This window comes from Castor canadensis, chromosome 9 (assembly GCF_047511655.1).
Source record: "Castor canadensis chromosome 9, mCasCan1.hap1v2, whole genome shotgun sequence".
Classification (NCBI taxonomy): domain Eukaryota; kingdom Metazoa; phylum Chordata; class Mammalia; order Rodentia; family Castoridae; genus Castor; species Castor canadensis.
In genome coordinates this window covers 11,546,821-11,574,398 of record NC_133394.1, presented here as the reverse complement: position 1 = coordinate 11,574,398, position 27,578 = coordinate 11,546,821, and the positions used below count along the sequence as shown (strand labels likewise).

At 34.9% G+C, this 27,578-nt stretch overlaps 1 protein-coding gene across 8 annotated transcripts in view; it reads left to right on the top strand.

Moving 5' to 3' along the window:
* Inpp4b (inositol polyphosphate-4-phosphatase type II B) overlaps positions 1 to 27,578 on the top strand; it is a 395,691-nt gene that overhangs the window by 191,086 nt on the left and 177,027 nt on the right. For all 8 annotated transcript variants that reach the window (XR_012435583.1, XM_074041203.1, XM_074041202.1 and 5 more), the window contains 3 exons: positions 54 to 184; positions 528 to 632; positions 10,339 to 10,447. Coding sequence is in view for 7 of the 8 variants with exons in the window: in XM_074041203.1 (XP_073897304.1) it covers positions 54 to 184; positions 528 to 632; positions 10,339 to 10,447 (345 nt within the window). In the remaining variant the exon portion in view is untranslated. The remainder of the gene's footprint in view (positions 1 to 53; positions 185 to 527; positions 633 to 10,338; positions 10,448 to 27,578) is intronic.

The following is a 27,578-nucleotide window of genomic DNA, read 5'->3' as shown; positions in this document are numbered from 1 at the left end:
TGTGTCTTTGGATTTCAGATGATAATAGCTCTCCTCTTTTGCATTCTTTACAGAACCCAGGAGCTAAAAGAACTCGGTGAACTCTCTCCACACTGGGACAATCTACGGAAGAATGTCCTAACACACTGTGACCAAATGCTGAACCTGTACCAAGACATTCTGGCAGAACTTAGCAAGGAAACAGGTATGAATGCAATGCTTACTCAGACTCAACTGCGTTTCATGTGTGGTGTTTGTAGCCAATGTTTACCATTGATAAGGACCAAAGATCAAAAATGATAATAATTTTTAACTCTATTGCCTTGATGTTTTTAAAACAAGGGCGAGAACACTGTTATTTTATCTGATGGTATTATCAGAATAATTGCAATTTTTTAAGAAAAATAAAATCCTGGGAGAAGCCTCATGAACACAGGATATGTTTTCTTCTCTGAAGTGCTTGTTAACATATTTTTATCAAATGTATTTTTTAACACACACTTTTTATTTATTCATTTACTAATACTTAGGAGTTTTTTTGCTTCTAGGGTCCTCTTTCAAATCAAGCAGCAGCAAAGGAGAGAGAACATTAGAATTTGTTCCAGTAAACCTACACCTACAAAGAATGCATGTGCATAGCCCTCACTTGAAAGGTATCATAGACAATTCTTTCAAAAATTGAAAATTAAGTTACAGTGTGTACTTCAAAACAGATTGACTATTGGCAGTTAAAAAGTTGAAGAGTTCTTTAGAGATGAAGATGAAACAATTGAAGCTTGTAATAACCCTAAGTAGCAAAAAAAGAAACTATGACATGTTTGTTTTTCTGGGGAATACTTTGTGAAAGGGACACCTGAATTGAGTATCTGCTCCGTGAAATAGTATTCATAATGACTAATAGTTAAACATTTGTTTCTTCTTGAATTCGACAAAAAAGAGAGAAAACAAAGTGTCTTTAAAAAAATATATCTTAGAAACTAAATCCCCAAAGTTGACTAAGACGCTGTTTCTCTGACTTGGTGAGTGTCATCAGAAACACTTTCCCATGGGCTCAAGTGAGTGCAGTGGAAAGTTGTCAAACATTTTGCTTTAGGTGGTTTGTCAAGGAGAAATGTGTAGATTTTAATAGCATACCTGAATAGGGTCTAAAGTGACTGACTTGGTGTCATATGTATTACCATTCTTCACAATCCCTTGCTGTTTCTTAATAAAAATATGTTTTAAATATTCTTCTAATTCTTCTTAACTTATTGCCCTAGCAGGTTTCTAAGTATTGCTAGTATGACAATGTGCTCTGGTTTTCCAGCATAAGTACCTTTGTCCTGGCTTCTCTGTTAATGTTGTCCCCCTTGACTGGCTCTTCTCAAAAGTCTCCATTTTTTGTGTTATAAATGGGTGGACATCCTCCCAGTTCCCATCTTATAGGGGGTGCAAAGTTACATTTAGATCATCAAATCTTTCACAGTAAGTCCATTAACACCTGCACAGAATACATAAGTAGAGATGGGTCAAGACACATTTTGACACATTTGTAGACATGGTCAACAATATAGTAGTTGTAGGTTCAGAAAAGTTAAAACAAATCCTTGTGCACTGTGGGTGGAAATGTAAATTGGTATAGACATAATAAATACAGGGTTTTTCCAAAAAAATAAAAATAGTATTACCATATGATCTGGCAATCCCATTTGGGGATTTATATCTGAAGAATTGAAATGAGGATCTTAAGGACATAGCTACACACCTGTGTTCTCTGTGCCATTATTCACAGATGTGGAAGCAGCCTAAAGTCCACTCATGAATAAATGGATAAAGAAATTTGCTATGTGAAAATAATGGTATATTATTCAGCCTTGAAAAGGAAGTCCTGCTATTTGTGATGACTTGGATGAACTGGGAAGAAAGGATGCTAAGTAAAATAATCCAGTCACAGAAGGACAAATACCACCTATTTAAGGAATCTTAAATAGGCAAACTCATAGGAGCAAAGAATAGAATGGTGGTTTCCAGGGGCTTTGAGGAGGAGAAAATTGGGAATGATACTCAAAGGATACAAAGTTTCAGTTATTCAAGATGAACAGGTGAGACCTATGGGAGAGTATAGTGCAGAGTTACCAATACTGCATTACACACTTAAAAATTGTTAAGAAAGTTGATTTCATTCTGTGTTCTCATCACAGACAGAAACATACAATAGTCATAGCCAACAAAACAGGTACAAGGGAGCTTTGGGAGATGATGGATAGGTTTATGACATAGCACAAGGTTATGGTTTCAAAGTATATTTATCTTAAAACTCATTAAGTTTTATACAATAAATATGTGTAGGTGTTTGTATGTCAAGAATGCCTTCATAAAGTAGCTTAAGATATATTTGATACATTTTAAGAACCTGTGTAAATGCTACAGTGTACCCCCACCACAAAAAAAGAGAGAGTTAAAATGAAATCCCCATTCTGTTTTAGAGTCTTCTGTGGTTTAATAATCAGAAAAGTTAAGTGTTTGCTAGTTCGTGCATGCACACAATTATATATACACAGCCAGCTCAGGTGTGGATATGCTTATCCTGATGCATACTTTTGTTATATTCAGAAACCTTTATCACCACTCTGGAATTTTAATTTACTTACTCTCACCACATGCTACATTCAATGATAGACCTGAAATAAGATGAGATGGACTGGTCAAGGCATTTAGCAACCCTCCTTGGTTACCAGTGTCAGTAGTTTGAACTCAGCAATGTAGAATGGTTTGTAAAATCCTCAAAAGCTGAAGTGTCAGAAAATAGTAAGGAAGTTAAAACACTTAAAACTACCACCAGGATAGTTTTTCCTAATAGTCAAGAAAGGCTTTTGTGCTATAGTAAACAAATTTACATCTCCTGGAGCATAACAGACCTAAGTTTAAATTGCTGTTCTACCACTTTTTATATATGGCCTAAGTCTGTTATTTAATCTTTCTAAGCAATGTTGTTATCATTTCTGATTGGGACTCACAATGGGGCTACTTTGAGAAACCCCTTTGAACACTGACTTTGGAATTAATGAAAGACTGGACTATAAAGTAGGTACAGTATGATGGGGTGGTTGTGGGAGAAGGGAGGGTGAATGGACGAGAAAAAGGTGAGAGAATATGGTTGATGGGCTTCAAATACATATATGAAATAGAACGTACACATATATATTAGGATTGCTTTCAGTGGTGGGGAGGGGTTGCAGAAGAGAGATGGTGGGGGTGATCTAAGCAATGTACAATGTAAGCCTATTCAAGATTGTCACAATGAATCCCTCTGTACAACGAATATATTCTTGTAAAATGAGGCAACAAAGAAAACAATGTAAACTATTAAATAAAATTAAACAAATAAAAATAAAAAGATAGAATAACATGATAATTGCAGTTTTATTACAGATGTGGCGTTTGCCATCACTGGAACAAAAAAAATTGTCAATTTTCATCAGAACTGTTAGAATCAGAGAAAAGTCAATAAATAAGACATGATTCAAAGACAATGAAATCTTGAACTAAAGAAATGGCTAGGTTTAGAGAAAAGATGACTTAAACATTTTGGTACCTGATGAGTGATGGAACAAGATAATGAGGGGGAAGATAATTTAGATTACAGCCATTGATGGATGGCAGTGTCATAAAACCACATTGACTATTTGGGGCCAAATAGATATGAATTCCTATTTAATTGTACATTCTAATATTTGGTAATGATTTTTAGCATACTTCCAACAAGCAGAATTTATTATTGAAGTGCCCTTTACTTTATCCTATTTCCTTGAAAATGAATAAAAACATGTATAGTGTGCTGTTTCCCAAGATATTTTCTGAAAAACAGGCTAGAGTGAAGTGGGATGAAAACTTAGTTTCTGATTCTGTGATTTGAAAAGAAGAAACTGGGAACTAAAAGTAAGAAATTTAGAAAAGCAAATGAAGTTTATCCTAATTAGTTTGGTTTGGTTAACAGTTTGGGCAGTTACTGTAACTAAACACCACAAGCTATAACTACATGCTATAATAGAGATTGAAAACGTCACTGAAATCTGGAGGTCCTACCACAAACTTCTTTGTTCTTAACCAAGGTATTTGATGTTTCTGCGTGTCAGTTTTCTTAATTGTAGAATATAAATGTTGGAAGTTTTAATAGGTGGTAATGAACCAAATTTTAAATATTCTACTTGTTTACATACATATGGAATAGATTTTTGCATTGTAGTTAAATTTATTTAAGATTCATAGTTACTGATTTGAATGTTTAGCTGAATTACAGAGAACATTTTGCAAGGTAATGATGCAAGAAAGTTTCAGTAAGCCATGGTATTTTACTTGTGAGTTATTTGGATGCAAATACGGTTTCTTTCATTCTTACTCTTAATAGCTTTTGTCTATCCACATTTGATTAATAAGCCTGCTGTACGTGGAGAGTCAGCTTTTCAAATAATAGTAGGAGACTCACCAAATACAAGGCTAAAGTCGAGCCCTAGAAACAAGCAACTGAGCAGAACTAATGCAGTGATGTCTTGTACTGACAAGTGAAAGACTTGCAGTTAACTTGGGGTGCCCCAGACCATGACGTTAATTTTTCATCCTTATTCATTATTTAAATTAAATACAACAAATAGAGTACAGTACAGATCTTAGTCAGCAGTGATGACAATAACAAAAACAAAAGCCTCAAAATTACAAACTTGAGCTCTTCCTCTGATGTACATCAACACGTTTTATTTTCATAGAACATCAGTTGTGAATATTATGAAATATAGACCCCTATAATATTAAATATTTTGGAATCTTATATAGATTCATATAATATTCTGTTTTAATTATTTTACACATTATAGATATACTTAATTATATTTTGCTCTAAAAAGTAACGAATTATATTAAAGCAATTGTGATTTTTCAGAGAAGTAGCAGTTTAGTGCTAGTTTATGGTTAGTAACAGTTTAGTTTAATAGTAACCATTTAATGCATATGTTATAATTTATAAAATTAAAATTCCTATGTAATTCTGTATTTTAATACACGACTAACTTTAAATATTAGCACTTTGCAAATGTTAGATAGATGGCTATAAGTGTACATTGTGAGCCCAGTGCCTTTGATATAACTAATTGGACAATCCAATGCCTAACACATAGTATGTGCTAGACAAAGAGACAGACAGACAGACAGACAGACACTAGGGTGAACAGATGACCCAAGCTGAGTCAACTGAGTTTCTCTCGTGGGTTTAGTTTTGAAGGTTCAAAGATAATCTCTGATCATGAGTTTAATCTCTTCTCCAGGGAAACCAACACTGCTCACCTTTTCCATGGAAAGGAAAATCAGAGACACAATAATGAAGCAGATCACAAAAGAGAGCAGAGACAGACAGAGTCTCTCCTGGCTTTGCAGTTTCTGACTTGTGCACAGAAGGAATGGACTTGCCCTTAGTTTGCATGAATTAAACACCTCCACAACCATTGTTGATTTGGTTGCTTGTTTTTAAGTTTTTCAAGTAGGGATCTGCGAGCACTATGGAAAGAGCTTTAGATGATGTATATTTAAAAATAAAATCAAACTATTTGATACCACAAAGCTGCAGATTCAACCATCCAGCACTAGTGTGCAACTGTGAGCATCAGCTAACACCTTTGGTCCTTCATCTTCCGATCTCTACACTGAGGGAAAGCACAAACAAGAGGGGCTGTTAGAGCTCCCTGACTTCTATACAGCAATAGTTTGTGTGAATCACCTTACCAGTGAGGCATAATTGCCTTCACATTAGTTCAATGATGACTCCAAATTGTTCGGACTATCTTGAAGCAGATTCCCCTTAATCCTTAAGGCTTTATGAATCCTATCAAAGGAATTTTGCAGTGCCATTTGCTGGCCAGAGATTGTGCTTAAATTATTCCTTGACTTGAGATCAGTGTGCCTACTTTTTTTTTTTTTTTCATGTAGGCACTTTTTTTTATAGTTAAAGGAATTTTAAAAAGACCATCTGGAAAAAATAGGGTCATCTTATTTTTATTATTAAATGAGTTTAAAAGTGAACTCTATTGTGAAAACTCAAAGCAACCTACATGGATCGATCTACTATTGTTCCATAGCTGGAACACAAAGCCATTTCCTTTGACTTAAATTCATGAGAGTGCTGAGAACATGCTGTAGCTACTTTCCAGTTGTTTCCTTCAGAATTATGTTTTGACAATCAAAGTTAAAAGTTTAGAACTTCAAAGAAACCTTGTGAAAACCCGAAATGTACAAGGGTTATTTAATGCACAAAAATGCACATAAAGACCCAAATGTTCTGACAGTTGGTTCTGAGCCAGATGGGCAGAACCAAAAGGTAATAGAAGCAAGTGAGAGGCTAGAGGAAGACCTCCTTTGCTTTTTAATACCACACATAAACTCCATCTTTCTCTAGAAAAGACTTCTTGGTATTAGTGGAGTATCATGGTTGGGCTGGAAGATGAGGAAATGAGAGAAATACCTTTCTAGAATTTTGGTACTCCTGCCAGATTGCTGACTGAAATTTACTCCATGGACGTCAAAAGTGAGCAATGTTTAGGGGACCTTTTCATTTTATTTATTTATTTTTGCTGCCTAGCAACTACAGCTTTAAGAACATACATATAACTATGCCTATTTTTACAAAAAGAATCCTGATTGTTTTATTGCTTATTAGCATGTAAATCTTCCTTAGAATTTCATGTCCCCCATTGGCTTTTGTTTCAACTTTTATCTATTGTTTAAAATATTAAATATAAAACTGATAATTTAATGAAATGACAAAAGGAGCTTATCACAATAAATATCAGAAAGAGAAAAAGCTGGATATTGTAAGGCTAAATAAAGAACACAAATATTGCACCTTTTTTTCATAAATTCGTTTCTTACAGGAATATGGGCAAACAAAGAAGCTATTTTATTTGTATAGGATAGTTGGGCAAATATGTAAATATGTTGATAATGGAAGCTAAATTTCTTAATGCCAGAGAAAGAAGTTACAGAGCAATGCAAAAGAAAGCTAGAAAGCATTCTGTGGTACTGTAGTGAAATTGGAGACGTCACCATGGGCTTATGTTTTTATTGCTGCTAGTATAAATAGATGAACATATAAGTAAATCTAGATATGTAAAAGCATGAGTTAGTAAGTGTGCATGTGTCCCAGCTCTAGTCACTGATAAAGATGAGGGAAAATGACACCTGAGTAACAATGAGCATAACTAGTGATCAGGGCTTGATCTCTAAACATTATTCTCAAATCAAAAGATCTTTGAGAAATTGGTTGAACCCAGGGTAGAGCAGGGGAAATGTAATCTGGAGCATCTTTGGCTCCAGAAGATTAGAAAGTGCTTCTTAAAAGCTTTAAAAATACAAGGAACTTACATAAAAAGCAGAAAAGCTAATGCTCTAGTAGACAAAGTTGGCACAACTTGAACATAAAGATGTCACTGCACTGTAATGAAAGAACAAAACACCCATGAGTACAAGTGTCAGTCAGCTTTCTATTACAATAGCAAAGAACCGAGGTAATCATCTTGTAAAGAGAAAGGTTTTTGCTCTGTTTTTACAGTTTTGGGGGTTACAGTGCATGACCTGTTGTTTTGGTCCTGTGACAAGACAGGACTAACATGGCACAAGCTTTAGCAGAGCAAACCTGTTTGACTCATGCTGGGAAGCAAAGAGAGGAAGAAGGGACTACGCTCTTACAACCTTCTAGAACAGCACACGCAGTGACCTAAAACCTCCTGCAGGCCCCATCTCCCAATGTTCCACCACCTCCCCAAACTGCCATTCGGAAGACCAAGCCTTTATTAACACGAGGACCTCTGGGGACAGTCATCATCTAACACTATAGTATGTCTGTACTGCTATTAGTGAATAACCGAATAAAGAAGTGAATAGAAGAGAAAGGTCAATTATTCATCTCTGAAGATTTCTAATTAATAAGTATGAAAGAAATAGAACATCACTATTCACTAATAATACAGCAACAATAATTGCCACTGGCAAGATACATCAATGGATGCTAAAATTAGCAGGTGAAAGTGTGTCTACCAAATATTTAGAAACTTTAGAGGAGAAGCCACTGTTGGTAGTGGCAGATATTTCAATGCATCGAAGTTAACATCAGCATAATACATAACAATGTAGCATACTTTCTCTGATACGATGCTCTGGTCATGAGCATCTCACCTGCACAGTAACCTAATCCATAGTGGAGAACTTCATTCTAATAGTGAAAACACAAGAGAAGTAAAAACTGAGAACATTCCATAAAATAACTGACCAATACTATTTGAAAATGTCAGGGTCATAGAGGACCCTGTGGAGAAGAAGAAAATGAAGGCAAGAAAAGCCTCTAGAGAGTTTGAGAATTGAGACAGAAATAAAGAAAACACATGTAATTGGTTGTGCTATTTATTTTTAAAACATGAGTTGTTTAAACCTCTATGCATGAATAGATCTGTCTTTTCCTATTCAGATTTCCCCTCATTCTTTCCCTTGGGTATGTTGGATATGTCACCAGCTTCTTTCAATCTAGAGGATGGGCTGTAGGCAATTGTTTTGTAAGATAACAGTTTTATTGAGGTCTAAGTGATATATTAAAAACTGCATATATTTAATGCATATAACTGATAAATGTGAGCAACAGCACATACCCATGAAAACATCACTATAATCCTGGTCAGTTTTCTTTTCATAATTATATTTTTGTGTGGAAATGAATAAAAGTTGAAACATCACATGTCTTTAATTGGTGGGATTATTTATTATAGAGAAAATATAGTCAAAGATAATAGTTACTGGGTGATTATGACCTTAAACTACTTTCAATCTCATTTTTATAGCTGAATAAACTAAGACAGAGAAGTTAAGCAATTTTCCCAATATCACACAACCTATAAGCATCAGAGCTGGAAGCCAATGCCAGAGATTCAGATAGCTTAACCCCATGAGGAAAATCAGAAGACCATCACTGTAATGTCTTTACAGCCTTAGACAAAGCAGTTAATTCTGCACAGTTCTCACATTGCTCACCAGATAAATGAAGATGGACCAGAATTTGCTATTGGTAACTTTGGGGTATCTCATGACTCTGAGAAAGCTAAGACTCCTTTCCACGAAGTAGAACTGATGCACTTAGAATCGACATACATTCATTGACACCCTGAAACTGTGCTTGGCTGTGGGTTAAATTCGCCTGTACTAGGAAATGTTTAAATTGCTTACAAATCTGATATTCTGCCATCCTATGAAAATCTGACTTCTCGTTCATTAGTGACATTTAAAAAGGAAGAGATTATCACCATAGAGATCCATTACTTGGTCATTCAATGTATTTCTTATTAATGAGTTGATTAGTGTTGTGTTTTGTTTCTTGTGACCTTGCTGCTAAAGTGTTTTAACTGAAGAGATTTAAAAAGAAAGAATTCAGATGTATCTGGGCTATACAGCTCTAAAGAAGTTATTGTGTTTACCAAAGACCAATAAAATAATTTATGTTTCCCCAGTGAAGGAAATCTAAAAATCAACCACTGTGCCAATACCAAAATTAATTTGGAAAGAGTTTATGATAAAATTAGATTTTGCTAATAAATTGTAGTTTAAAAACAGGATATTCACTGTCTTCCTTCTTATGGGGATACTTTCCATTATAATGGAAAAATAATGGCCTGATCTGAAGCCATAAACTTAACATGTATCAAATTTGATGGCTTTCACAATCAAACAATTGAGTTTCAATTTAAATGTATAAATTTTTGTTATAAAAACAAAACATTGCACTGGGAAATCGACCAAGACATATTTTTTGCATTCTTTCCATGTCATGTAAGGAATTTACAAAAGTATGCATGTAAAATTTAGTGTACACAAGCAGGAAATGAGTATAATTTTTTTTAAATGCACTCATACTGTTCTGCCCTTGAGTCACAATGCATTAATATTTTCATTCTTCTCTCTGTAAAGTATGGTTGAAAGATTGTTCATTATTTTTGAATTTCAATATGATTGCAAATTAAGTGATGCAAAACTCAATAAAGTAAAATACACAAAAGACCAATTAAAATGTCATCTCAGTAAGTATGTAGAAGGATGGAAGAACATACTGTTCTACACTGTAGTATATAATTAAGATGTAGTCATAAATCAGGGAAATATTATTACTTGTTTAGGTGCACAGGTGGCTTTTAGGAAGATTGATTAGTTCCTCTTGCCCCCTTGAGATGAGAGTTCATAGTTATTCTTGCAAATTTGAACAGAAAAACTTCTTACAGTATGTACGTTTGAGTGCAAACAGTATGTGGGAGGTAAGTATTTGCAAAGTGTTCATCTCCTTGTCTATTGCCATTCCAGATGCTCTCTATGACGTCATCACCGTGGGAGCCCCAGCTGCCCATTTTCAGGGATTTAAGAATGGTGGTCTCCGAAAACTACTCAATAAATTTGAAACAGAAAGAAGAAAGTAAGTAAAGACAGAAGTGAAATACATATCCCATTTATGTTACTGTCTCCCTTTTGGACAAGTCTACATACAGGGTTAGAATAAAGAAGCTTGGTCTGTCATAATGGATAATTTGACATTTCCAAACCAAGGGGAAACTTAAAATTTCTTGAGATGAAATTAAACAAAATGCCCAAATGGGCTGCTTATTAAGTACTGCTATACTAACAGAACATTTTCCTGAACGCCATTCTTCCAGGTGATAGTCTAGAATCAGCCATTGCTCACCCAAGGCATGGTGTTTGGAGCTGTAGCTAGAAACATCATCTAATTTAGCTGTGAAGGACAAGACATTTGCTAGAACCATGTTTTCTGTTACAATCTGACCATACTTGTGATTTCCAGTGTGGCCTGAGGCAGGACACATAACTACCCCGTCCTCACCTATGTTCCTGAAAAAGGAGAACTCTGCAGGTTAAGTGACCACATTAACTGAGGAAACCTTCTGCTCCTTGAGGAAAAGACAGGGCACAAAAGACAAAGTATTATCACTGTTTATAATTTTATTATACCCTTCCTCTGTTTTCTGGTTTTTAGTACTTTTAGGTATTCCCTTATAAAGCTTTTGCTTCAATAAATTCATCACCCTCCCCTATGGCCCTTCCAGTTAATCTTATCCTGTAACAGTGCCTGGCTATGGCTATTTTCATGCAAACCATAAAAAGTATTGTCCAGGTGTGAAGAATAACTTTTCTTTTCAAATAGTATCTCTTTTTGGGTAAAGAATCCAATATTTGACAGTAAGGGAAAAATAGTTATTCTTTAGTTACAGTTGTTTTAGTAATGGTGTTAGAAAATCTGTTTAAGTGGCAAAACAAGAACTTAATTCTTTTTTAAAGTTGGATCACATTTGCCACATATAACATGTATTTTTTGGTGACCAGATGTTCAGAAACTAAGCATTTTAAGTGAATTAGAATTGACTAACTGATATATTGTTACATAAATGCATAGATAACCATTTTTTTTAAGAAATTGATCTTGATACAATACTGTTAGCTATAGTTCTTAATTGTATTTCTCCAGGTTTCTGTTTGCTTTTAGCTGGGGAGGGTTATGTTTCTACGAATTTGTTTCACATTTGTAGATTGGAATAAGCCTCACCATAACTCATTGTATTTGAACGCCATCGTCACAATGAAACTCCCACAGGTTACCCTTTAATATTCACACCCCTCCCCCAAAGCTTTCTGAGGTAGAAAGTGATTCTGTTTCCTATTGCCCAGGAGGACTGAAGACAGGGTTCCTATGATAGATTCTGCAGGGGAAGGGCAGTCAGTTCAAACACAGACTGCATGAGGAAGAGATGCCTTCTCTGCCTTCTCTTTACTGAAGAGGAAATAGAAGTGGAAGACAGGTTTCTGCCGCACATGGGCTACTGACAAGGTGTTTCTCACTGTCCTCCTTCAGAACCATCCTTTCAGTGGGACAAAGACATCATTTTTTTGTGGTACTAACTCCCAGAATGGACACATATGATTACCTTATTTGTGTTCCATTGAGCCACACTTTCCCAGTTCCTTGGTTATTATTTTTACAATCATTTTGCTGCTTTGAAGGCTTCTCTGGAATCCAAATTAGGACATACAGAAGGCAAGAAAACATGAAAAAAAAATAGAAAAACAAAAAACAACCTGCAGACATTGTTGTCACGTCATTTCTTAAGCCATGAGGCCCTTATCCAATCTAGCTTTTTTCCTTCTATCTCTTAGTCTTTTGATATGACTTGTATATTTCATCTACAATGTTTTATTATAATTAGCAAAAGTGAAATAGTTATGTTTACTCTATCTTGTCTAGAACTGGAAGTCTCTCCCTCAAGTACTGACTTAATCATTTTGTTTTGTTTTGTTTTGTTTTTCAATCAAATTTTAAGGAGTATAAAGTATTTTAAGGTGATTCAAAACTGTCCAGAAAATTCCCAGAATCTAGTTGAACATAAAGCACCAGTATGTGAGACATGGGACTAACCCTACTATTTTATAAAATATCACTATATGCTATTGGCAGAGACAAATGTTGAATTGTGTGGTTGGACCCTGAACGATATTTCCTAAGCTTTAATATCTGCATTATTCACTATTCATCATTTCTTACTGGGATGTTGCATATAAACACACAGCTTTAGAATCAAATTTAAGATAACAATAAGAGAGAGATGTCTAATGCAATTCCTGTAAACACCGACTGCTTTTGGTTTTTCATATGTGTTATATATCACCTTCAAATTGTTTTCATCTCAGCTAAGATATACATACATGTATATGTGTGTATGTGTGTGCTCTGATAACAGATATAATGTACGTTAATGTTATTTAGAGATCTTTTAAAACATATTAGCATATATTAATTATAAAAAGAGGTTTCACTGTGACATTTCCATACAAGCATATAAGGAACTTTGATCAGATTTGCCCCATTATTCTCACATCTTTCCTCTCAGTCCTCCCTTTTTTTTGCAGTTTTAGTGGGTTTCATTATGCTGTATGAATATACAGATTTACTTTTTGATGAATACACTGACCATAAGGAAACTTTCTTGTAGTATTCATGTAATGCAGGTCAGAATACATACAAACATAAGTCTAAAATCTACAAGATAATCTTGGCGGGTGCTTTACCTCCTTTAATTTTTCAAATTGGGTCTCATGTTTTTGCCCAGGCTGGTCTGGACTGCAATCCTCCTATTTTATGCTTTCTACTTTGCTGGGATGATAGACATGTACCTCCGTGTCCATTTTTTATTGGTTGAGATGGGAGTCTCACGAACTTTTTCCTAGTGCTTGCTTCAAACCTTGATCCTCCTGATCTGTACCTCCAAGGTAGCTAGGATTGCAAGCTGAGCCACACATTCTGCAAGATCCATCTTTTTAAAGTCCGAGTATCTGAACACATTATTCTTGTGCTCAGAAACTTTGAAGGACTTTGTGCTCATCCATTAGGCATTTAGAGCCTCCACCATTTCTCCCCTCTCATCTTTTACCTTCATTGCCTACTTCTTCTGTAGTTGTTTCTTAAATGCTATGCAAACTGTATCCTAAATGGGCTTCATACATTCCTACGTCCTCCCCTTTCTTTGTTCTGTTCCTTTTCCCAAGAAATTCTCCTGCAGTCCTCACCTACCATTTTTCTTAACTTTCTGTCAAAGCTGTCTAAACAATCCTATGTCACAGAACTGTAGCACTAGTTTTTTGGGTTTTTTTTTCCTTGCCTGATATTTTCATAGTAGATTGTGTTCTCCTTGAGTAAGAGGTAGTAGTCTTGAATTTTGGATCTTCCTGAGTACTCCATAGAGCTTTTGTATATAAATATTATGTAGATCAAGCTCTATATGTATTAGAATTCAAATATGAATCAGATGTAGTCTCCGACTTCAAAGTGCTGAAAACTCCAGTGGGAGAGAAAGTTTACAAAAACTCACAATGCACTGAGATCAATAGTATATATAGCAGGGGTTTCCAACCTGTTTATCAGAATCACTTTTGGAACTTTAAAACACTTTATTTATATCATGATAGTCCTCTAGATAAATTAAGTCAAGGTTTGGGAATGTGGCTAATTCATTTGTAAGTTTAGAAACATCCCAGATTAAGTCTAATGTTTAGCCAGGGTGGGAGAACCTCCAATATATCTGTGTAAATAGTGCTGTGGACATAAGCCATAAGAAGGGTGTATAGGTTAGAAACAGAAATAACTACTTGGATGAATAGAAGCTGAAAACTATAGAGAACCTGAATTGATGTGAAAAAAACTATGAATAGAAGTATTTGTTGAAGTACAGAAGAAAAGTATCATAATTCATTTACTGAAAGTTTTTGTTTAGAGAATCCCAAACTCAGAAGATAGTTGCAAAGTGGAACCAAATATAAGAGTGAAACCTGGTCCTGAGAGACATGCAAACCAATAAACCCCAACATATTAAAGAGGTTTTCATGCTGCAAACTTGAGTCTTTCTATGAGAAATAAAACCCTAGTTACGCATACTTCTGTTTAAAAGGCCTAAATCAGGGCATTGTAAACCATGTGTTCATTCTACCATCCAACAGCTATTTGTGCCAAGGGCCAGTGATTTACCTAGATTCTGTGTGAAAGCTGTGGATCTCTCCCCAAATATGCCTGTAAACGTTTCTTTCAGCAGTGGTTAAAAGGAAGGAAAAGTTATCACCATAATAGGATTTTATCTCTCTTTGAATATTTCTAATTTTATCAGGGAGATCAGATTCAGTCAGAACTTACACTAAGTAGGATCAAGACCTGAACCCATAGCTCTTTTATTAAGATGAAAAGGACCTCATACAAACCAGGAGCCTATGTAAAGAAGAAAAAAACTCCAAAGATCAAAGTTATTTCCGTGAATATTTTAATCCCTTGCTATTTGTGTATTAATTTGGAGTAAATTCAGAGCTAGTAGCCTGCAAGTCAACCTAATATCAAATGCCTGCCTGAGTGATTATAGTAGTTACCTGCCCACCACCCCATAATCTACTCCAGATGCCCATAATCAATACTAACTGACTCACAATTTCAGTTTGAAGAGAAAAAGAAAAGAAAAATTTGATAGGATATGAACTAAAATTCTGCTGGGAGGAACATTGAAGGCTGTACTTGAGTCTACAAAAATTGGAGCCTGTGGTAGAATTTGGAAGGATTTCTGAAGGAAAAAAAATACATCTTAATTTGTTCCTGCTGCTGTAAGAAAACACATTTGCTAGGTAATTCATAAAGAACAGAAATTTGTTGCTTATAATTTTCAAGGCTGGAACTTCCCAAATCAAGATATCAGCAGATTCAGTGTCTGATTTCTTCCTCATTCTTCTTTCATAAAAAAAAATGGGAAAATCACATCAGAGGAGAAGCTGTCTTATAATGTGGTAGGGCATGGAATAAACGTGGAATGAGAGAACTGGATGCAAAATCTCATACTGCTACCTTTGAAATGAATTCCGATAAAATCACAACCCACTATATAGTGTGAAGGGAGACAAAACATCAATTGACATTTTCAATTAGTGTTATTAGGCTGGGATATCTAAGCAAAATGTTCAGGAACTTTTCTGACTCTTCCCTTTCTATGCAGTAACAGATGAACAGACCTGGAAATAGTTACAAAATACTTGCTTTAGAATCCTTTACTGCCTCACTCCAAATTAAAGACTCATTCCTTTTTCTAGAAAGATTTGGTTGAGGGAAATTGTTTTTTCTCTGCCTGAAGCTCTTTTTATGTCTCTAGCTCGATCTCTGAATTTCTTACATACATTTGCCTTGTCACTCATTGGCAGAGCCATTTGGAGTTTGAGACGTGAATTCTGCCTAGTGATATGAATCAATAGATTGTGTCATATGTATTTTAATAGAAATATTTTTGATCTCTCAATGATATATATTTCAATAAACAATTTGATATATACTTTTCCAATTTTGTAAAGAAATGTGTTTATTTGGAAATGCAGAAAAGTTGAAAGAGATTAAAAGCACCCTTCATCTCTTTCTCCAACTAGATGCTTAGTGGTAGCACATTGGTGCCTTTTCTTCCAGTATTTAGTTTCACATAAAATCAATATCTTAATAGTTTTTCTATAATAGATTCAAAATTATAACATTGCCTAGAATGACTAATTCTTCAAAGTCTATTATATATGTAATTGTAATACACATGCTTTCTTCATTTTAAAAATAACACATGCTCGTGTTTCTTTGGAAATCCATGTCTAATATACCAAATCTAATCATTAAAAATATTAGTCTCAGGTCTATAGCCAAAATTCATGTCTCATTCACTTTTTAGTGCATCTTTTGTTTTTCCTTGCAGAAAGAATACTTTCTGTCACACAATTTTCATTTAAGCAATATAATGAAATCACAAAGTCACAGTGGAAACAAGACTAAGTTAAAAGCCACTGTCAATTCCATTTTGTTTTCTTTTGAGCTGTGTCCAGTGACTAACAATGTTATTTTGAAGGAGATGGTAATTTCATTTTTCGTGTTGATGATAAATTGATTCCTTGGGGTATGTTTTCTTCCTCTTGTGAGATGGTTCCTCACTGGCTTCTTGCAGCTCCCAATTCAGTTCATATTTTGAAAAATACAAAAACGAATTCTACTAATCCTGTCCTAGGATTTTTTTCTCCAAGCCATCCTGGCTCTACATAGCTCTTTGTGCACATGAAAGTGTTGAGATGTATATGTATATAGATTTGCTGTACACAACAGCAAATCTATAGGAAGCAATGAGTTTTATCTCATCTATCTTGGGACAGTGAGAGAATAGAATATTTTTAAGTCAATAGTCTTGCCAAGGCTTGGACATCCTGTACAAAGTAAATAATGAAACTTGAAAATCATTGAACTTCACGTGGTAGACATGAATGGAAGTTTTGCTGAATGTAATGATCCTAAACAAATTTGTAATGTTGTTTCTTTCCTTCTTTATTCTCTTTTTAGTTGTGTGTAAACACACGATTTGCTATATAAGACGCTTCCCAATCTTCTTTACTAAAATAAATGAATCTGGTGTACTTCAATAAATGATTCTGTAAGGTTTTTTTAGCCAGTAATTACTCCTAGGTCACAAATTCAAGTCAGGAGGGTATAATGTCCTTGACTTTTCTACAGCTATGTTTAAATTTTCTGGCCCTTATTCTGAGGAAAGAAAATTTCATCTCAGACAATTCAGAAGCCACTGAATGGATTTGAATATGGATTTGAATCCTGGCTCTTATGCTTTCTGGATTTGTGACACTAGTCAAATTGTTTCACCTTTCTTTACCTTTGTTTCATCATTTGTATAGTGAAAATATTTCTCACTCCATAGGATTGTTCTGAAAATTTAGTAGTTAATCTACACCAAGCATTCACCTGGCATGCGGTGAAGGCTTAGCAATATTAACTATTTCTTATGTAAAATACATAAATATGTATGTTTTCACTCAAATATTTTGGCAAATTCTGAACACACTATATGTAGATTTTATTCTTTCTTTTAAAAATATTTTAATTATACAGAGTGAGGAGTATCATTATGATATTTCCATACATGTACAGGAGGTACTTTGATCAGAGTCACTCCCTCTATTACCCTCTCTTATCTCATCCTTTTCCCTTCTACATCCACATCCCAGACAACCCACTATTTACTTTCCTGTCCTTGTATTTCCCTCTGGATTCCCCATATGAGAGAAAATATGAGATACTGTCTTTGTGAGACTTGCTTATTTAACTCAACATGAAGATCTTCAGTTCTATCAATTTTCTTTCAAATGACATAATTTTGTTCTTAATGACTGAGTAAAATTCCATTGTGCATATATATCACATTCCTATATCCATTCTTCTGTTGATGGGCACCCAGACCGATCCTGTAACTTGACTATTGTTTATAGTGCTGCTACAAAAATGGATACAAGTATTTCTATAGTAGCTGACTTTGATTCCTTCAGGTATATACCCAAAGTGGTACAGAAGGATCATGTGGTCTTCTGTTTTAGTTTTTTGAGGGAACTCCATACTGGTTTTCATAGTGGCTGGAGTAATTTACGTTCCCATCAACAGTGTGCAGGGGTTCCTTTTCCCCGGGTCTTAACTAGTATTTGTTGTTTGGTTTTTTTTGATGACAGCGATTCTGACTAGGATGAGCTAGAATCTCAACTCCATTTTGATTAATTTTCTCCAATGGCTAAGTCTGTTGAACATATTTTCATGTATAGTTTGGCCATTTGTATTTCTTCATCAGAAAATTTCATTTGCCCATTTATTGATTGGATTATTTGCTCTTTTGACACATATTCTTTCTAAAAGTTGAACAAGATTTTATTGATTAGATGATATTATGCAACTAACATCCTACTGTGATCACTTTTATTGTTTCCATTTCCTTTCCTCTTTCTTTCCTTCCTTCCTTCCTTTTTTCCTTCCTTCCTTCCTTCTTCCTTCTTTCTTTCTTTCCCTCCTTCCCTTCCCCCTTCCTCCCTTCCTTCCCTCCTTCCTTCCTTCCTTCCTTCCTTCCTTCCTTCCTTCCTTCCCTCTTTTCTTTCTTGTACTGGAGAGAGAACCCAGGGCCTCATGCCTGCCTAGCAAGCACTCTACCACTCAAGCTGTACCTCAAACTATTTTGGCTTGTTTTTGAGAAAAGGTCTTCCTAATTTTTTCCTCACTTGTCTCCAACTGCAACTCTCCTGCCTCCACATCTTGAGTAGCTGGAAATACAAGTATATACCACCATACCCAGTTTCCAATATTTTTCTTATAACCACCCGTACTTGTAAAATATATCACTATTCATACATCTCTGGAAGTTTATGAGCTTTTTAAAAAAATTCTACCTGTGAAATTTTGTAATTAAAAGGTGGCTAAGTTTCAGTAATTCCAGGAATTACTCTACTTTCCTGGTACCTTCCACATAGCTTAAGGTAAATATATTAAATAATTTTTTACCCCTTTGGCCCTAATACTTGCTTTTGGGGGGATTCTTTCTCTAGAAGGCATTAGCATTTACCCAGTTGTCTACTTAGAAGTCTAGAAGTTCTTGACAACTTTATCGCCTTTGCTTCCAATTTAATTAGAAAAAAAAAGATTAAATGTCAATTTTACCTTCTTATTTCTCTGAAAGTCATTCATTTCAATAATGGATCAGGGGTTAAGATAAATCCTAACTCGAAGAATGCTGCCTTCTCAGAATTCTACTGCCAAATCTCTTACTCACAACTTCCTTCAGGTTGCCTCCCATCCAATCCATTTTCTTCATTTTGGCTAGACATGAGGAAAAGGCAAATATAATCTTGTGACTTCATAAATTTTAACATTTTTTAGCTACCACTTGCTTAAAGAATAAAATCAAACGTTCATAATGTACACTTGCCTCCTCTTATCCTTAGGGGATAAATTCCAAGACCCCCAGGGAATGCCTGAAACCTCAGACAGTACCAAACCCTAGATGTGCCATGTTTTTTCTGTACAGCCATGCTTATGTTAAAATTGAATTTATAAATTAGATACATGAAGCAATTACTAGTAATAACTAATAATAAAATACCACAATTATAACAATGGGTTGTACTAAAATTGCCAGCATCATTATTCTTGCTCTTTGGAATTGTTATTAAATAAAATAAGTTTACTTGAATACAAGTAGTGAGAAGTTATGACAGTAGATCTGAAAACCTGAAGTGACCAATGAGCAGGTAATATATACAGCAAGGATATATGGCACAAAGGAATGATTCCCATCCTAGGCAGGAAAGAGTAGGACAGCATAAGATGTTATCACACTAAGAATTGTATGCAATTTAAAACTTGGGACTTACTTAATGTCTGGAATTTTCTATTCAATATTTTTGGACCTTAGTTGGCCACAGATAACTGAAATCATGGGAAAGAAATCTTCAGGTAAAGTGGATCCTATAGTCTTCTTTCTTTTCAACTTCATCTTTCATGTTTACACTTTCATCTCCCCCCTCACTCTTGCCTCCATAGTGGACCAGAGTGAACTTCTTCACTTGTCACCACAAATCTGAGCTTAGAATTCAGTTCTACCCACAATCCTTCTCTGACTTCGTGGCTGGGCCACATCTGCTTTGAGCTCCCGTCTGGTTTACCAAAGTATCCCCAGGAACTAACTTAATATTGATACATGTTTGTTTCATGAATAAGTATATTGGGGAATGAATGAATGAAGTAAAAGGATTGCCTGCCTTGGAAATAAAAACCAAAACAAATCACTCTGCCTAAAGAGGCTGATGTGACTGAATTAGGTAACAGACATGGGGCATTTTGTGGAATCAGGAATCAAATAGAAATAGCAGCATTAGTGGAAAATGACTTACAGGCTTGAAAAACAGCCATTTGGCAGATATTAGAATGTGACTTGTTTATTCTCACCTCACTTTTTCATGGGGAAGAAGAAAGGTGACAATTTTATTAAAATAGCCAATTAATACTTGATTCAATATTAACGATGCCATGGAGACTCATAACATTTCAAAGCTGTTGACATGCATCCAGTAACCTCTGCAAAAGGCTGGGAGGCCAGGTATGACATCTAGCTTTGGCAGGAAGCTCTACTGTGTAACAAGAAGTCCTGTGGCAGTTCAGAAGTTTGAAAAATTAAAGCAAAGTACTCTTTTAACTGTAAATGGCACTATGCTTGCTAAATGACCCCAGAATTAAGAGTGATACTTGGCAAAGAGAGCACTGTCTAAAAATAACAAAACATAACAATTTAAATGGTTGAATTTCAAAAACCACTGAACTTCTCATTGTTGGGTTTCTTCATTTGTGCCATAAATCTTGCTTAGTTCTCTTGATGTGCTATTTTTATGCATAGCTGTATTGTTGGAGAGCTTACTTTAAAATCTTAAGATTTTTTGAGGAAAGACTTATTAAGTAAATAAATTGGTTTATCAGAAAGATAATTTGGATGATTTGACTTCACAATTGAGCATTTTAATTTAGAACAGCATAAGATGACTCTGGCTTTTGAATATATATATATATACATTTGTATATATGCACACACAGAGACAAAAGAGGGAAGGAAGGGAGAGAGCTCAAAAGGAAAAGTTTATCAATAGTGAGGTTAGGACTTAAAATCAGAATGTGAAATTATGGGAAGGATAATTATGGGAGGACTTATTTTCTGTAAGTGGGGGGTTTCACTTCATCAGAAAGTGAAGTGAAACTTTAAACATGATACAGTATGTCATCTCAACTAAAATGTCTTGAAGCCAAAGAAGAACTTTTTTAGTGATACTGGGGGTGGAACCCAGGGCCTCATGGGTGCTAGGTAAGCACTCTATCACTTGAGCCACAGCCAACTTTTGTTTTTATTTATTTACTTATTTATTTTTGAGGTAAGGTTTTGCTGACTTTGCCCTAGCTGATCTTGAACTCAAGATCCTCCCGCCTCCACCTCCACCTCCTGCATAGCTGGGATTACTGGCATGCACCACCAAGCCCAGCTCTCCAAGAAAGAAATTTGTACTCAGGTAAAGCACTGAGTAATTTCCAGACTATTTTTAAAGTTCTTTATTCATCTAGATACTTAGTATTCAACATTCTCCAAGCATGGTATTTTCTAGTTTTAGAAGTTAGCTTTAGAGCACCTAATTTTAGCAAGATAATAGTAAAAATACTAACTTAAAAATGTACACACGAGTTTTATATCATGGAAAAACAGCACACACATGGCTTGTACAAAATGAGATAAATAGTGTTACTACAGAAATCTGTATTAAATGGGACTCTGCCTGAAAAATCCCAATGTTGTCTTCTTGTGTGAGGCTTACATTCATAAGTTGCATTCTAGTGGTCCCATCAGAAGAAAACAATGGCTTGGCTTGGGGTGTCAGCACAGATGGAGAGGAGAACAATCACATAGGTGTCTAGGAGGGCTTGGCAATGGTTTAGATTTTGAATGCTTGTTAGGAATGGAAGGTAAAAATACAGAGGTATGAGTGAAGAGCCCCAGGCATCTGTGAGGTATCCTGGGGAATGGTGGCACCACTCACTGCACCCTGTTGACAAACTCAACGCCATGGGGTAGAGTGTGGCTGTGAGGCTCAGCAGGAGACAAATCCTAAGGACACTTGCTTGTTATATCAGGTCTTGGCAGCTCATCCTGTAGGCTGTAGAATCCATTGACAAGATTATAGATGAGTAAAGACACAAGCATATCTACATTGTGAATAAATTGCTTTATCTGTGCTATTAAAAACATATGAATTGATATAGTGAGTACTACTGAGTCAGTTACTGTTTAAATCTGCTTAAGGTTGCTCTGTGTAGTAGTCAGTAAAAATATTTCCAAAATGTTAACCTTACCAGTTTTCTTTCTATAGCCCTCCTAAGTACTACCTTTATATATCTAACCTCCATAAGAAAAAATAATTAAATAAGAGGAAAAAAAAGTAAAGTTTTCAAAGGTGTTTATAGACTCTTATTCATAGTACTGAAATACTAGAAACAAATGAATAAATAAATAGAGTATTGCTAACAGCATAGTAAGATACTATGCAGTAATTTTGGTTCGGATGTGGACTGTGAACCGTGGAGATTTAGATTCGAGTGTTGGAATCTGCAGGCATGTGGTCCCAATGAGGCTGTGTTGAAGAAAACACAAACATGTTCAGGATACAAAAACTACAGCACTGTTCTGCGATGCTTGGTTCATTTTCCCATAATACCACCCAACTTCTGCTAAGGACAGAAGTTTATCTTTAACAGATCACAAATTGTCACTTCTATCACTGCTATTAAGCACCTTTACTTTTAACCTTGCTTTCTGGACACCATTTGCTTTTTGTGAGACAGATTTTCACAAAATGAAGGGCAGGGAAACAGCAGATCACACAATTGAAACACAACTGACAATAACACAGGACCAACTGAGAGCTTCTTCATACCCCCTGAGCTGCACAATGTGTGAGCAGCAGTTTAAATTTTTTGTTTTCAAAATCTTTTTTCTTTTTCTTTATTATTTTTAACTGCACTTGGTCAAAAACATATCTAATAAATCTATGAATAAAGATTTATTATATATAAAAATATACATGAAGGAAAACATGGAATTATTTATACATGGAAGACATAAATCTAAACATTGGAAAATGTGTTACTAAAAATAATAAATAAATAAAATAATTTAACTGCCACAGTTCAATTAGGTCTTTATTTCTTTCATCATAGTTTTGTCTCCTATCTCATCCTTTCAGAAAACAGTTTTTATTTACAGAATAAGAAAAATATCTATGTGGAGCCCTTTTGCAATTTCTATTTCCAGCATGTATGGAAACGTGGTAGCATGGGAAAAAAGTCTCCAACTGCAAAGAAGCTGGAAAAGGTAGATGCAATGTGGCACCTTCTTAGGGATGTAAGCCTGATATGGCATTTGGTTGACAGGTATAATCAAACATACCCACTACTACCTCATATGTATCTTGCTACAAACTCTGGCCTTTGTCTTTCCTCAATTTTTTGATCAGTAGCAGTCATTAAATATTGGTTGAGAGTAATTTACTACGAGACAATTCTCAAATTCTTTCTTTAATATAATCTGTATTATAAAATAAAATCATACATCTTCTGTAATGAGCTTTATTTTTTATTAGAAGATGAGAATTTCAATTATATTTTATTTTAATATTTGTAGGCTGTACATACCATGATGTTATTAACTTAAAGATGTTTATCATGTTAGTTACAGCTCTTTAATTTTTTCAAATTTAAAATGTTCAAGAGATAGTAAAATGTAATTAGAGCTCAAGATGTGTAATAATAAAGATCTGAGTTTGAACCCTGGCTCTAACATTACACTAGTTGTAACATCCACGCCAAGTTACTCAGCCTACCTGGGCTTCAGATTGTACATCTGTATAATGAAATATTTCTTCTTAGAGAGTTGTCAACATTAAGTAATACTTGAAAAGTGTTTAGTATACTACTACACCCAGAGTATAGACTCAATAATTGCTAATGACTATAATGATAAAGAAACAAGGAGATTTGTATTACTAATGTAAGTTATACAGTATAAAGTATTGGTTTAATTAGAGACCCTCTAAAAATATCATCAGGTTTAAAATTAACACAGAAAAAAAAATGACTCATAAACATACTTTCTGTTTTTTTTTTGTATTCTTATCCTTGAATCATGATTGTTAGCACTATAATATCATATGCTAGGAATATTTGCTTTTTTAAGAAGAAATTTGTTATAGTGTAATTTGCATGCAATGAAGGACTTATTTTAAGTGTACATTTTATTGATGTTTGGTAAATTTACAGAGTTGTGCAGTCATCATCGTAATTCAATCTTAAGACATTTCTGCTCCCCCCCACAAAGGTCTCTCATACCTATTTGCAGTCAAGGGAACATTTACATATGTAGTGCATTTCATGAGTGTTTTCTCCTCTTAAACCTCACTCCATTCTTTATTAGGCACAGGAGTCATCAGTAAGGTCCAGGATGGGGTGGAAAATTCTTTGAGGCTGGAGTGAATCAGGGGACCTGGTTGGGGTATTACTCCATCATACCTTGACTGGAAAGTGAGTGTGAAAATACCAGAAGGCAAATTAGATTGAAACAGAACTGACTATAGGCCCTTCAAAGTTGGCAAAGGAAATCAGGGCAAGTGAATTCAGGAAGAAGCAGGAATAGGCCACAGAAGGAAGTTGAACTCTGCTTACGTAACATAATAGTGCATAGAAAGTGTTTGAGCAACACACACACACACACACACACACACACTCCACACACACACACACACACACACACACACACAGAACTCACACACAAGAGTTCTTAGTGGTTAAGAAATTACTCTTTTTTTATTATTGTTGTATTGGGGGTAATTGTGACATTTTAAAAAGTTCTTACAATATATCATAGCTGAATTCACCCTCTCCATTCTTCTCCTTTGCCCCCCCATTCATGGAATAGTCTCAATAGGTCTCATTTTCCATTTATATATATGTGTACATACTATTTCCACCATATTCACTATCCTACACCCTTTTCTTATATTCTCCACCCCTCCCCCACTGGTAACAAGTTGTTGATAAGAACTTGCAAATTGAAACTGAATTGGTAGGGCCACTGTGATCATAGCCAATAAGTAGGTTTTCTGAAGGGGCTGAGATGGGCAGAAATGAGTGTCAGGTTTTCTTCCCACTTAATCAAGATTACTTGTCACAGAGCTAATAAATGAGAATGAAGCTTTGATCAAAAAACATTCTTAGATTCTAAAATTTCAGTGAAACCAAGATTTTTAAAACAAGAGTAATTTTAAAAATAAATATCTATTTCCACATAGATCATATGACTCATTTAATTATATAAGTTAAACTCATAGGTAAACAAAACAAGTATTGTTTTTCCTTTTAGTTATTTTCTCTAGACCCCACTTCTCACAGAAAATGGAAAGCATAAATCGGGGCGAGGGGTGGGGAACTGAGAGGTATGATTTTACCTTCTACAATTTCATGAAGCACATTGTTAAGCCCTGTGAAGCCAGAAGGGTATATTCAAGTTCACTAAGGTGTAAATTTTCATTTATTATCCACATAGTTTTCCTCTCAGTTAGAAATAAGAGCATTTCTCTGGATTCAAGAGATCATTGGGTTTTTTTTTTTTTTACAAGACCATCCTTTACAAATAGCGCTTGACTTAAAAGTAAGTGAAAATAGACCTTAGATTTTTCTCTGGAGGCTTAACTCTACCACAGAAGCACAAACATACTACACTAAAGCATTTTTTCTTAAATTCATTGACTCCTCTTCTGTCCCTCCTTTCCTCCCCTATTTTTCCCTTCCCTTTTCCTCTTCGCTCACTCATCATCTACATTTTTATCACTCCACTGCCTATTTGCTTGAGCAAATGGGTTAAGCAGTGTGTGTAGAGGGCAGAGAGGGACAGAGAGACAGGGACAGAGAAGTAACAGTATAAGTCCAAGAATATGGATTTCTGGTCAAGGAGAAAAGGAAAAAATGACTTTATTTCTCTCTCTTTGCCTGCTTCCTCCCTCCTTCAAGCCCTAAGCAAAACTCAAGAAGTTGCCTGTCTTAAAACTTTTATTCATCTTCAAATAGTGTGAGGACAAAGGTGGGGAGACCAGTTTGTAGATTATTGCAATATTCTTGAAATTAGGAAGTGGCAGAGGCTTGTACCAGGATATTTTTAGTGAATTTGAACCAGGATATTTGAAAGGAAGTGGTTGCATTCTGGATTTATTAAAATTGAAGAGAAAGGCAGGATTTTCTGAAAAATCTGAGCACAAGATAGGAGAGAAGAAAAAGAGCGATCGAATGACCATGCTATGAGCTAAAACAAAGAAGAGTGCAGTAGAGTTGGCTCTTGAGAATGGGTAGCAGATGGAGGCTCTGTTTTCGACAGGTTAACTTGAGGCTGTCAAGAAAAGAAATTTCATTTTAATTAGAGTTCACAGAAAAGGTCCATTTGGAATCAGGGATACAACTGACACATTTAAAAACCGCAAGATGAAATGACCTTACATAGAAAGGTCATATGGATCAAAAAGATCAGAGATCTAAGGACTGAGTCCTGTGGCATATGACTCAGAAAATGGGGAATAAGCACTTCCTGCAGAAAGGGACTGCTGTAGATTGTATACTCGAGAATGTATGTCCTTGTTTTAATTTTATTTTGCTCAGCAATTAGTTTGTGAATATTTGTTATTTCACTATGAGCTCTTTCTTTACATTTCCAAAGTAGAATACCCCTAATTATAACAAATACACACACATGAGTATGTATTTGTGTATATATTCTATATGTTAGTATTAGATATATTTAAGCTTGTTAAAATAAACATTCTATTTTATTCTACCTATTTTATCTATGGATAAAAGTATAGTTTAAATCAGTGTTTAACTAATATAAAAATGATACGAAACTAATTTCAATTTTTCTTATCCATAATGAAATGCTGTATTACTTATGTCCTATAAAATAATTTTTGTTTGAGGAAATATTTTTTCTTTCTTCTGGTTTCATCTGATTGATAGTTGATTTTCAAGTGTTTGTGTTCAGTTTAAATCTTGGACTACTATAAAATAGAGTTTAGTTATGCTCTTTTTATCTAGATAATTAAGTTATACTGACAACTCTCCATTTAAGAAGCTATAAATGTTAAAATATAAGACATGTTTAAAGAGTAAGGCACTGAATAGGTAGATGAACTTTATGTACACTAAAATTATTTTGTGGGTGACAATATTTTTCCCTATACCACACTATTTCATCCTGGATACCAACATTGTTTTTATTATAGAAAATGAATCTGTCAGTCTCCATAGCATCCAAAGATGCTTGTCATTTAATGACATCATCAGAGGAACCAAGGCTATGTAAGTGCTTCAAAGGAGATGGACTGGGATTAGAGTCTGTCCCACTCAAGTGACTGAAGAATTATGGGAGTGTGGGGAGAAGAAGGAGTTCATTGGGAGGGAAAAGATAAAAGAATAGTAGGAAGTGTTAGGAGAGGAAACACTAACATAAGAAGAGAACCAAAGCAACTGGTATAGAATATAAAGACAGATTGTAACAGTAAACTTGTAAAAGACAGTAATTAGAGTAGTGTAA